Genomic DNA, 12,967 nt, shown 5'->3' on the forward strand with positions numbered 1-12,967 from the left:
AGGCAGATTAGTAGCGGAGCAGTGTGACCGGTCTGACTGTGAACACACAGGGAGGCAGCTCAGCAATGTTAATCCTGCTTCCAGTGGGACCTCGCTAAACTCGCTTGGTTTCGCTTCGCTGCCGCCGCGTCGGCAGCATTCCTTCGCCGGCCGGTGGAAGCAACAGGGAAGTTGGAGCCCCGCGCGTCACGACGCCTCCGCTCGTTCTCGCTCGTTCGTAATAAATAAGGCAACGAGCTCCGCGCTAAGAGGATCCGATTTGTGACGTTTTTAGGGACTCGTTTTTTCAGAAACCGGATACTTCTGACTTGAATGTTTGGGAGAGGAGACAAAGAGAGGTTGTTTTTTTTGACCCTCTAGTTGCAGGGCAGAACAAAGCTGCCGCTGCCGGTGACCTATGGCAGATTACACGATATTAAAGGTCAAAATCACACTCTGAACCGCTGCTTTACACTCTCCCCTAAGGGCTGAAAATCTAAGGAAGATTGACTTCCTCAGACACGCGGTGCGAGGAGCGGCTCGAACCGAGCGGACCAGGGTTTTTTTTTATATTCAGAGCGCCGCGTACTGTATCTCCCAGTGTTCTGTAAAGGCGAGTGGTTACATTTCGCCCCAGGCGCTTTACGAACGATCTTAAGGGCAAGTGCATTTAAAAACTCATCATGAGAGGTTTGCCCGCGCCCAAGCATGCATTATTCCATTTTAAACGTCGATAGCGATCGGCCTTCGTGCCCACAGAGGACGCAGGGTGGCGGGCGGAGGAGGGAGACCCTCCCGGGCTGGGCCGGGTCGTGTTCGGGGGCGGGGGGAGGGGGGGGGGGGGGGGGGGACGGGTGATGGACCCTTGAGCTCCTCGCGTCTCCGTCCCCTGTGCCGTCGGCCGTGTCCCGCTTCTCTGAACAAAAACTCAAATGAGACACAAATAATGCCACAAATACCCCTCGCTCTCTTAGTAATGCGTCGGTGGATACGAGTGGCCGTCCTATTATTGGACTGGTTCCCTCTGATCCTCCTCTGTCTGGACCGGATATCGGCCGACGGACAGGACCGGTCACCGCCAGCAAACATGTCCTTCCCTCCCTCTGGTGCTCGTGTCACATCCAGGTGACCCCCCCCCCCCCCCCAACACACACACACTCAATATTCACACAGACACGTCAAACCAGCGCAGCCCTCGCCAGCCGTGGACTCGCAGCCCGTCCTTAACGGCATCTGACATTTCTGAGATGTCAGAAATTCCTCCTGACAGACGGGAGGAAGCGACGGGTCATGAAAGAGGCGTCCTGGAGCTTTCTTCTTGGTGACAGGTCTTTCTTTTGGTTTTGATGTGTTTCTCAGAAAAGAGTTACTGTTGCAAAAATGGGGGAAGATGATTGATGTTGAAAGGGAAGTAATAAATAAATACTAATAACTCATTTGCCCTCACAACACCACGATCATTTCCTCGCTTCCTGGAATCATGGGTGTGGACAGCGTGGACGGGCTCAGCTCACCCACTGTTCCCTCTGACAGGGTTCACACCAGAGGTGAAAGGAACTTTTGATGGAAATCTCACCTTTTTTTGAAATATTTCACAACATATATTTCTGCCTCTTTCTTACCACAGCTTCATTCATAATTCAGTCCCCCTGTTCAGGTGTCTGTCTCTTTTTTATTTTTTTTTAAACCTCTCCTCCTGACGTAATGTCTCGATCTATCGGCTTGCGCGCCGTGAATGACTGAGCAGCCGCTGTCACGCTGACCCCCCCCACCTCAACCACCTGGACAGAGACCATTAAAGAGATATGGTGTGTGTGTGTGTGTGTGTGTGTGTGTGTGTGTGTGTGTGTGTGTGTGTGTGTGTGTGTGTGTGTGTGTGTGTGTGTGTGTGTGTGTGTGTGTGTGTGTGTGTGTGTGTGAAACAACACAGCAACGTGGGGAAACCCCAGGAAGGAAGCATGAAGGCAGAGAGGCCAGAGGACACTATTACGCTGTGTGTGGAGGCATTACTGTACTGTCAGGGTGTTTGTGCAAACATCCCACTCTCTTCAGCGCCGGGAGAGAGCTTTTATTACATCTGGCACGAACGTCCGCTTGGACTCGTGGATGATGTGATTAGAGTGCGAGGCGGCTCAGACGTGCGCGTTAAAGCGCCTCCGGAGGGGCGCGGCCGTCAGGTGGTGGTCGTAGTTGGGAGGAGTTCTAGAAGCAGCTTGGGCCTCTTGTCAGACCCTGCAGGGACGAAGCAAAGCTCCGTGTTCCTCCATCCAGCTGAGAACAAGCCTGAAGCAGCCGGAAACCAACCGCAAACTGCCAATTTTTTGCTGTGAGCCTCGACAAACTGAGCTGAGCTGTCTCAAATATGCATCTAGAAATTAAAAAGCAACGTATTGATTTTGCTTCAGTCAAAAGCAAAGCGAAAAAGGGAGTCTGACTATAAAACTAGACTAAATGTCTCGTTTCGTGACAAACTGGATTTGAAGGATTCTTTACCTTTTACAGTAGTTTTAATTCACAGATTCTGGTTTCTGTTCTCAGGATTTATATTTTTTTTATACAGTTTCGAACTTGTGATATAAAATATGACCAAGAATGAGAACTGTCAATCATTTATTGTGAGGCCCTGTTGAAAATGTCATCTCTCTAAAGGTGATTCACGCAGAAACTTTCCAGACGCCTCTAAATGTCAGATGTTGTTGCCAGACTTTCTTTCCTCCAGCTTCCAGGATGCTCACGCTGAACATAAAGCCGGTCACTTATTGGCGTCAGCTAATTGCAGATGATTATAGTTGTGGCATTGATCAAATGGGTAAAAAAAAGTCAGGAGGGACCGAACCCCTCACCGGCTCCACCGCCACCACCCACAAAGAGAGAGAGAGAGAGAGAGCATCACACACAAGAGTTTTTAATGGCTCTCACTAGACTGGGTGACTGAATGTTCACAGCTTTACTGAGGAATCATTTAATTAAATACAAAGATTTTTTTTTCAAAGAATCTCCTTCCTTAAACGGTTCAAGAGCATCTGACAGATAAACGTCTGTCTGCAACGGGAGACAGAGAGCAAAAGTGAAAGGCACAGCGATACAGAAGCAGAAAGGGTTGATGAGGTGGTCGAGAGGTTCCGCTAATGAAGATTAGGGGGAATTGAGGACTGTGGAAAGTTAATGAAAGTTGAACCGGTGCTATAAATACTGCAGAATTCAGCTCTCACACTCTGAGCGGGAAATAGAAGGTTTTACAGGAAGAGCTCGGTCCAAATGTTGACTTTAATGACCGTCGCGTCGCGTTCCATCCTCTTCATTAGGACCGCGTTTCAAAAAGTGGAAACCCGGTCAGGGATTCCCACTGGATCAGGCCACCGTGTGTTTGATGTATCAAGTGGAGGAGGTGCGTAGTTAAAGAATATCTATGACTCTGTGAGACAAATCCCATAAGAAATAGTAAACATAAATATAAATTAAAGCTAAATATGGGTCAAAGCACATTTAGTCAGTGTTTCTTGCAGATTTCGTGATGAGCTGGTCTGCATTAAATGAGCTGGACTCTGATACGAGATCTCACATTTACTCGATCACATCGTCGCCCTGGAGAAACGCACTGGCAGACAGTGATATTAGTTAATTTGACTTCAATCCTCAGAGGCGTTTTCCTCGCCTTCGTTACCATCTGTCATCCTCAGTGGGACCCGTGTTTGGTTTTAAACTGGTCCTGCTGGTGCCGGTGGGAGCCGAAACGTGGCGACTGAGAGCTTTTCCTGCGTTCATTGTGGATTGTCGCTTCCCCCGCGCTCCGGGGCATCGCTTCCATATAAGGCCGTTCCTTCCCGGTGACGCGGGCCCGCTGAGCAGGACCTGCAGCTGCCATCCCGTCTGACCTGTTCCTGTCACCTGTTGCTCCATTGTTTGCTATTGTTGTCGCTGGCCTGCGCTAAGAGGACAAATAACTACGTCTCAGGCTCCTGTAGGTCACGTCATGTTAAAGTACCCAGGAAACAACGTGGGGTGTTTTTATAGCGTAGCTCTTTGGATTGTGTTTGACTAGGCGTGTGTGTGTGGTTTTACTGTGGCTTAAATGTTAATGTGCCAGTGTGGCAGATTTTGCAGAAGGATAAAGGGTTTAAAAAACAGATTCAGACCCTTTGCAGCCAAACCATTGAAACAGTGAAAGCTGCATTACATCTAATAACACACACACACACACACACACACACACACACACACACACACACACACACACACACACACACACTAGTGAGTTGGTGAAGTTTAACCAGTTTTACGGATGCTCACGTCCCAGCGCTAAAGTTCTCGACAAGTCTTTCTCCGAATGCCGAGCACAGATCAACAATGCTGCTTTTTTTGTGTTGCTACCACAGGCTCTGGCACCGTCTCAAAGCTCAGCTCCTATCAAAGGGAGTGCAAACCCCCTCGCAGGACCCGCACCCGTTAGAAGCTAATGAATTCTGTCCCCTTCATCTCAACGAGCCGCGTCGGTTTATTTATTTCTCTCAATCAATATTCGCCTGCGAGACGCGCATCCAGCGTGCAGATGAGACGCACGCGGGCGCGGGGGAGAGAGAGAGAGAGCGGGCGGGCGAGCGAGGTGGCCCGAGCCAGATTCGGCTGTCAGAGCTGCACCGGGGGCTCTCGTCTGAGGCTGCTTATTTTCTGCTCTGCCTTTGTTTTTGGCCCGGCAGCCATTGCCATGGCAACAGCCACAGAGTGGCAGGTCTGGCTGCACTCGCTGCCGTGTAAAATGGAGTGGCTCCAGCTCTCCAGATAAGGCCTGGGATCAGAGCGGGGCACCGATGAAGCCACTCTCTTTTATTCTCGACTGCCAGTACAAACCGAATGAATGGAAAGTGCTGGAGAGGGGTTTGGAGTGTCCGGGGGGGCGTGACGGAGCTGAGGGTGTCATGGTGGTTGGACCAGAGCAGAGGGAGGCAGTGATGGAGGAGGCTCTGGTTCCCACTGTTATCTCCCCGGCTGCCCTGTTACCCTAAGCAAGCTTTGAATAGGCTGCATTAGTGGCAGTCGTCCGGAGCTGAAAGAATAAGGGTGAGTCAGCCGGTTTAGTGCACGGACAGCATTTCTTTCATTCCTCCCCTGCTCTTGGTTGCTGTGTGCAGAACCCGTCTCTCTGCTGCTCCGCTGCACTCGCCTCTCTCTCTCTCTCTCTCTCTCTCTCTCTCTCTCTCTCTCTCTCTCTCTCTCTCTCTCTCTCTCTCTCTCTCTCTCTCTCTCTCTCTCTTTCTTTAGTGATTTTCCTCCCATTCCCTCCTGAAACCCAAAGAAAGAGACTCAATGTCCTGTTTTTCATACTGGTTCACTAGACAAATGACTGAAAGCTTTCGGACTTGTTTGATTCGACATTAGAATCTGTTCGATTTATTTAACTGTGCTAAACACACACACACACACACACACACACACACACACACACACACACACACACACACACACACACACACACAGCTGTGTACTCCGGAAGCAGCCATGTCAACGCTGGCTGGACTAATCCGCGCTCGCTCAGTGGGAGACGTCATCTCCTCCTGCAGGAGACCGAAAACATGGAGCTGATAGCATCAGCTCGAAGGGCGGGTCACTTCAGTTCCTGTGAAGTAACTGAGGACTTGCTGACGTTGGTAAACACCAAAGACACAGTCAGACGAGGACAAAAGACTCAGAGGAAGCTGCTGAACGAATGAACTACTTCCTGGTTGCTCCAACATCTGCTGAAGGCTCGAGTGTGTGTGTGTGTGTGTGTGTGTGTGTGTGTGTGTGTGTGTGTGTGTGTGTGTGTGTGTGTGTGTGTGTGTGTGTGTGTGTGTGTGTGTGTGTGTGTGCGCGTGTGTGTGCGCGTGCGCGTGCGTGCGTGCGTGCGTGCGTGCGTGCGTGCGCGCGCGCGTGCGTGCGTGCGTGCGTGCGTGCGTGCGTGCGTGCCCTCTGAAGCAGGCATTTTTCCGGGCGTCCCGGGTTGAGCCGAGGTGAATGTTTTAAGCCCCTTGAGCCGGCCAGTTGATTAGAAATGTGGTTTGAGACGATAACTGAATCAGCGTCTTTCCTCGGTGGAACACTATTTATTTTTTGGGGGGGGCGATTATTTTTAGGCTCAATAAAAGAGGTGTTTTTCCTCTCCGTCTGAAGCTGAGGCCTCTCGGCGAACTGACACAGTTGAATGATCAAAAATGACATTTTCCTTATTGACATTTTACAGCAGCGCGTTCAGGTCGCACAGGCTCAGGTCGTTGTGGAGCTTTTACCTCCCAGATACAAGCTGTCAACGCAACTTGACATTTGTCTTTTAAATATTAATTCCTAGTAAAAACACACTCTGCAGCTGCTTCAGCTTTAAAGTCGTCTCCGTGAAATAGAAAGAGCGATAAAATTGCCAGATTGATACTCAAGGCAAAGTGGATGTCGTTGGCACTCGAGACTTAAAAAGGTGACTGTAAATAGCTTGTACTTTTCCCGTTCGCAGTAATCTGCTGTCATTTCCAGTAGTTACCATGGATTCCATCTGCGGTTGCTCATTTGGGATAGAGTCCGGCTGATGCTTAATGGGATGCGAGTGCAGGCAGGCGGCAGCACACTCAGAGGTCAAAGGTCACTGCGCCTGGTAGTGGGCTCTCGGTCCTTGTTTTGTTGACACCCTGCAGCGGTGCAGTGCTGTACTGTGCTGTAGGTGGAGACAGCGGCGTGTGAACACGGTAGGTGGGGAGATGGGTGTGATGCACAGGGCCGGGTTGAACAACAAGCAGAAAAGCAATCTGCTCTTGTTCTAGCTGAGCTGTCTGCAAATAGCGCTGACTGCACCAAACGCATCCACTACAGGTGTCGTCTGAGCCGCGTGTCTCCAGTCGCTGCCTGTTGTTTCTGCTTCTTTTGTTTCCTGTCCTTTCTCTCCTTTCTGTCCCTTCACCCCCATCTGGTCGAGGGAGATGATCACGATTCACTCAAGATTTAATTAGTCTGATTTAAAAAGCTTGGGGTTTCTTTTTAATTCAGTCGTATTCTGTTAAATGCGTGTAGAAGCGACAGCCTGTGTATGTGGACAAGCAGCAGGCGGCTGGTTTGAATTTCACACCGCTGTGATGGTGACCGTGCATCCTTCAGGTCCGCGCGCTAAGCTGAGGGATGCTGAGCTCGGCGGATGCGGCTGTTATGCACCCGTGACCTCACCTTGCTCAGCGCAGGAGCGACCGAAAATGGAGAGGGAGACATTTGGAGGGCGCGTTGTTTCTGTTGTGTTGTTATTTATGCCTCCGTAGGAACAGGAAATGTCTTCGGCGCCGAAGCTGGCGAGCAGTTTGCTTTATTTTTAGCTCTCGCAGAACAGAAGCACAAACTGTAAGCAGCCTGAACTGTAAGTCCGGGCCTCTGGGGCGGGTGCTACATAGGATCGGTGACCTCGCGGTACCAGCTTGTTGCTCAGCCACTTTTTGTTCCTGAAGTCGACTTCCTGTCAAACTCAGTCACTTGGAAAGAAACACCAACAAGCTGAGCGCTGATATGTAAATCTCAGAAATCAATTACGCTGCCAGGGGCGCGTGGAAGCCGTCCCCGAGCAACAGGAGGCAGTTGAATATGGCCTAGATCTGTTCGCATTCACAGTGTCTGTTTTTTTTTTTAGATTACACTCAGTATGACAATTGAGCAGCTTAGTGCTTCTGACTATTAGTATTCACTTATTATTGCCACCACTGGCCCCCGCATCTATTTTTGGCAGACGATAGCAGAGCCGGAGCATCGTGGTTGTGTTCATTATTCCCTAGGAGCTAAAGAAAGACGCGCAGTGCATTCGGTGCTTGTTCGCTCTCTCTCTCTCTCTCTCTCTCTCTGCAGTATCCCTGCAACGTCCCCTCATCATCTAGTGTCTGTTACTGTCATTCTCTCACAATGGACTTATCCTTTCTCAGATGCATTCTACAGCACTCACTGTACTTGATGCTGTAAGGGCCTAACTACTATTTTTAACACATGCATGTTCATGAGATCTGTGGATAACGTAGCTGTTAGTTGTGTGGAATAAAATGTTAAAATGGACTTTTGTTAGAGGTTCGTCATCAGTTACTGTATATCTAGTTGTACTTTGCTTTGCACGTCATAATCATGGGACTGGTGGAAAACTTCTCTGTTCCCAAAATGTTGATTGGGGGAATGAGGCCTGTGTTTCCATGGCGACGCCTGTAACCCAGTCTGTCTCTCATGGTCTGGGGGTTGTTCTTCGTCGTCCTCCAAAGAGAATAAGAAAAGAGGGTGCATTGAGGAAAAAACTTATCACAGAAGCATGATGAGCACAGGTGAATTGCAGACACAAAGTATGTTTTTGTTACATGAAGTAATACTTTAGAGGTTAAATATTTCTAAAACTTATGAGCTTTGGAATCGTACACGTTTTTTTCAAATGCAACCCAGGATTGTCTGCAAGCTCTGCATCTCGACTAGACTTTTCTCATCCTGGCTCTCCAGCTGAGACTCCACAGCACAAAATGGAAATGGAAGTGGAGTTCAATCGCGCTGGCTGCACTGCGTGGTCCCCAGGTGCCGATGAATCCCTCCTCCAATCTCGGAGCGCTCACACGCTCCTTGTAAACTCCCTAAAACAGCCGATGTGCTGCTTATTGTGCTGTGGGGCCATTTGGTTTCCACATCACTCATTTCTGCCGTACCCTCTAAAGCAGAAGTATCTAAACATACAACTGTGCAGTGTTAAGGTTATTTCTCCAGCAGACACAGTGTGAGGCGCGAGCATCAACTGAATCTCTACCAACATTATCCCTCTGAAAAACAAAATTCACAAGACAGAAATATAACAACTACATTCTGACAAGATGCAACAACAAGCTCCTAAATTATACTTTAATCCGGTTAGAAGAATATGTTTCCTTGACTTGTGCTTACGCCTCATTATTTATTCTAGAAAGATTCTTCCTTGGAGTTTTCAAAGATGCCAGGAAGCAGCTCATTGTTCTCAGTTATGCAGCAGTGATTGGATTTTGTAGGAACAAAAGAAAAGTCTCATCAAAGTTGGCTTGTCATTATTTCCAAAGTCACAACTCAAAGCCTGTGCAGGCGCTCTTATTTCCTCCGAGGAGGTAAAGAGACCAGACCTTTGTATCTCTGTGGACTGAAACGTCGACGGAACCTGAGCGTTACCTTTTCTAATTACTTTGTGCCAAACACTTAACTCAGAAGTGAAGGTTGGTGACGTACATCATTCGTGACAGATCCTTTGGGAGCTGCTTTACAGATTTAGCTCCTTTGTTGCTAATAAGCTCATCGTTTGTGCAGGTCGGTACGTTTGGATGTAGTAAGAGATAAGCGAGGTGTGTGTGTGTGTGTGTGTGTGTGTGTGTGTGTGTGTGTGTGTGTGTGTGTGTGTGTGTGTGTGTGTGTGTGTGTGTGTGTGTGTGTGTGTGTGTGTGTGTGTGTGTGTGTGTGTGTGTGTGTGTGTGTGTGATGAGTCATACTTGTTCACCGCTATCAGTCGCTCACCCTTAAACGTATCTTTGAAGTCTCCCGACCTCCTGCTGAGCCCGACTCAGCGTGAAGGGGATCTCAGCCGTTCAGCTCGTCGAGCAGACGTCCGTGTGACCACCTCACATCGTCTCGTACTTGCACTCAGCTTCGACCGCTCTGCTCTTTAACGCCTCTTACAGACAGAGTCTCTCCACGCCTCAACAATTAGTGAATCATCTGTTTCTAGCCTTTGATCCGCCTCTCCTCGTTTTACATTTACATTCTCTTGTGTTGTTCTCTGTTGGATCACTGTCGTCGTGCTGGAGGTCCTGTCGTTAACACTGACTCATCCTTATTGCTCCTTCCTTCAGATAACTTTTATAGCTGCAGATCTCAGTCTCTGTCCAGAGTCCACAGCGCTGACTTAGTCCCTTCACTGAACCTAATTGAACTTAATTAAAGCATTTGTTTGAATGTTGTGAACCGCGTCCGCCTCAGTGTTGGTCTCCTCTGTCTCTGTCTGCAGGAGCCCAGTTCGCTGGACGACCCCTCCGGCTCCAGTTCGCCCGGCGCGCAGCAGCCTCGAGGCCGGCACAGCTTCGTCAAGGAGCACTTCCAGGCCCAGTACAGGTGAGGGGCGCGATCGCATGCCTTGTTTGCTCTGCCAGCGCTGGAGATCGTCCCTCGTTGACCTTTAGTTTGATGGAACTCCGAGGCTTTCTCTTAAAAACCATACAACTCCGTGCTTTTAGCGAGAAGTAGGACAAGCGCACATTTTGGTCTCATAAATGATGCAGCGTACGCGGGCTGGATTCCACCAGGCACTATATCCAATGTCCTGAGGTTGTGTTTGACTAAACATTCGGCAACATTGTACGAGCGGTTAAAGAGAAAAGCCTTTCAGCACAGGTGAGAATGAACCTCCTCTCCCGCGGATAAGAATCAGTCGCGTTGGAAAGTAGGTCAGACCTGCGAAGGATTCAGGGGATTTATCTTTAGTGCTGGCTTCTGGCTCTGTTCACTTCATTCACAGTAGGAAGTCGGGGACTGGCCATCTATGCTCTAATAGAGCCTCTAATGGAATCGACAGAAGACCTTTGGGTTACCTCGTCAGCACACTCGGCTCAGTACCCGCTGGTGTTTGCCTCAGATTTCTGCCCTCAGCAATGTAAACAGGGGGAGAGCAAGTAAACCCAGCATCTTCTCCTCTGTCTATACTGAAGTCTGGCACATGTATCTGAATGCGATGGACTCGTGAGGTGCACCGTCATCAGCAACGGGGACGGAACGTGTCCATTCGGTGCGTTCGGTGCAGATCAGCAGCATCTCGCAGTCAAACTCTTTGACTTCCTCAGCCCGACTGAACTTCCATCCTCCTCCTCCAGTGAGTTTGCAGGGATGAGTGACTCCATCCCTGCAAACTCACAAGGTTCTGAACTCTCATACTGTCCCTGAACCAAACATATATGACTCAACCACACAACGTCTCATAGGAAGGAATCCAGGAAACCAGCACGCATCGTACCGGATCGTCTGCCAGACGGAGCTGACCGGCATCTGGCAGGAAATGAGATGGGTGGAGTCACGGCGTCTAGCCACGGCCCCCTGGAGAGCAGCTCTGTCGTGTTGGAGCAGCAGATCGATAGAAGGGTCGCGATGGGACACGTGTACGGTTCTGACCACTGCGCTGCGAGTTTAACCAGCCATTCACTCATGGGATTTTCCACTCAATGAAAGATGATGGATTGGACAGAGGACGACGTACCTCAACTCCCATGATGCTCTCTGGCTGACTGGATGATGTTGCAAATGATGTAGTAAAAGATTGAGTTCAGTCAGATGCGGAAAAAAAATGTTTGAAAATTGTCTTTGTTGTCTCTCCTTCTTTCGTTCCTCGCCCTTACTCTGATGCTGTGATGCCCTAGACACGAGCAGACCTGCGTTTATGTGACATTATCAGATTAGCTGCACTTCATTATCTCGCTTGAGTAACAGCTATTCCCTGAATGCAGCGACTGTAACAGCTGTGGCTGGTCTCAGATAAACTACTGTAGTAACACACACACACACACACACACACACACACACACACACACACACACACACACACACACACACACACACACACACACACACACACACACGCCTTCGAGCCCTCGCAGGTGGTAATAAACTGCTTTACATGTGTCCACATAATGAGGCATTAATGGTGTAACTGTGCAGTCGTTTACACGCTCACTGCACCAACAATCACCAGTAACCCAGTGTAAGTAGCTACACGCGAACGATAGCCCTGATATGCATTAGCCTCTGGTTAAGAAGCTCAGACAGACACACACACACACACACACACACACACACACGCCTGGACTATTTTAAATGCTCTCAGTGGCGTGAGCATGAATCAAACCCAGACCCTTTATCATCGCATCGTGCATCTGATCAGAGAAAAGGACGGGGATCTGAGGGCAACGATGGCAAACCCCAACTTGCTTCTGATGGATGGACCAACACCTGCACAGCAGCTTGGTGCCATCTGTGTTCTAGTGGGTCTGATTACTGTAAGAGAGGGACAATAAAAACCATGTGGCGCTTTGGAGAGAATCCACAGTGCAGTGTACACATACACACACATACTGTTAGAATTAACAGCTTATGTATTTGTTCACGTGATCAGGCTCTAAAATATCTCTAGAATCTTGTTCATGTGGATTATAACAATGCCTTTAATCACTAGGACAGATTCTGTAAGCTGTTTTCTTAACGTCCAAATCATTGTGTAAAAGTGCTGACACACACACACACACACACACACACACACACACACACGCACACAGTAATTACTCCATTGATTCACACCTCACCCTTAAGTAGATGTCTGAGCTCTAACAGCTTATTATTGCAGCTGTTTCCTCCTGGTGTTTCCATGAGTCATTACAGCTTATCATGTAACTGCAAACCTCACAGTGTGGAACTATGAGATTTACCTGAGGGTGTTTGAGTACGGCGCGTATAAATATAGAAAGTGGAGACGTGGAGCGCGAGAACGGCGAAACGAAGAGCGCGAGATGGGGTTTTGCACTGCGGGGTCTCTGCCTCCCCAGCGACGCTGCGCGGGGACGCGTTTCGCTTACAGCCCAGATGAGACGGCTCCAAAAGCGGCACATGATATTTCTTATATTTACTGTAACATTGTTATTGGTAATTACAGTCCCTGTCAGTTACAGGAGGGGCTGTGTGTGTGTCCGCCGTGCTGCTGCTGCTGCACATCACCACTGTATCGCGCTCTAATCAGATCTCATCTTACACCTATGATTGTATAACATGCTTTTGCTCGCGTATTTTCAAATGAAGGCGGTATTATTTTAGCACTAGCGTAAATCGGCCTGTTGTTCTGCGTTTATGTCCCTAATTATTAGACAAATCACATAAAGGAAGTAATGGCATGCTGAGATTGTGCTGATTTGCTTCAAACTCTGTGTGGCGTCCTCCCTGGTGACTCGCTGGCATTTAATTCACATCAGAC

General features: G+C 49.0%; 1 protein-coding gene across 2 annotated transcripts in view; it reads left to right on the top strand.

The window, feature by feature from the left end:
* Positions 1-12,967, top strand: part of usp43a (ubiquitin specific peptidase 43a) — a 49,019-nt gene that overhangs the window by 9,613 nt on the left and 26,439 nt on the right. For both annotated transcript variants that reach the window (XM_029132289.3, XM_055512224.1), the window contains exon 3: positions 9,968-10,071. In XM_029132289.3, the coding sequence (XP_028988122.1) occupies positions 9,968-10,071 (104 nt within the window). The remainder of the gene's footprint in view (positions 1-9,967; positions 10,072-12,967) is intronic.

The sequence above is a fragment of the Betta splendens genome, chromosome 1 (genome assembly GCF_900634795.4).
Source record: "Betta splendens chromosome 1, fBetSpl5.4, whole genome shotgun sequence".
In the NCBI taxonomy this organism is placed as follows: domain Eukaryota; kingdom Metazoa; phylum Chordata; class Actinopteri; order Anabantiformes; family Osphronemidae; genus Betta; species Betta splendens.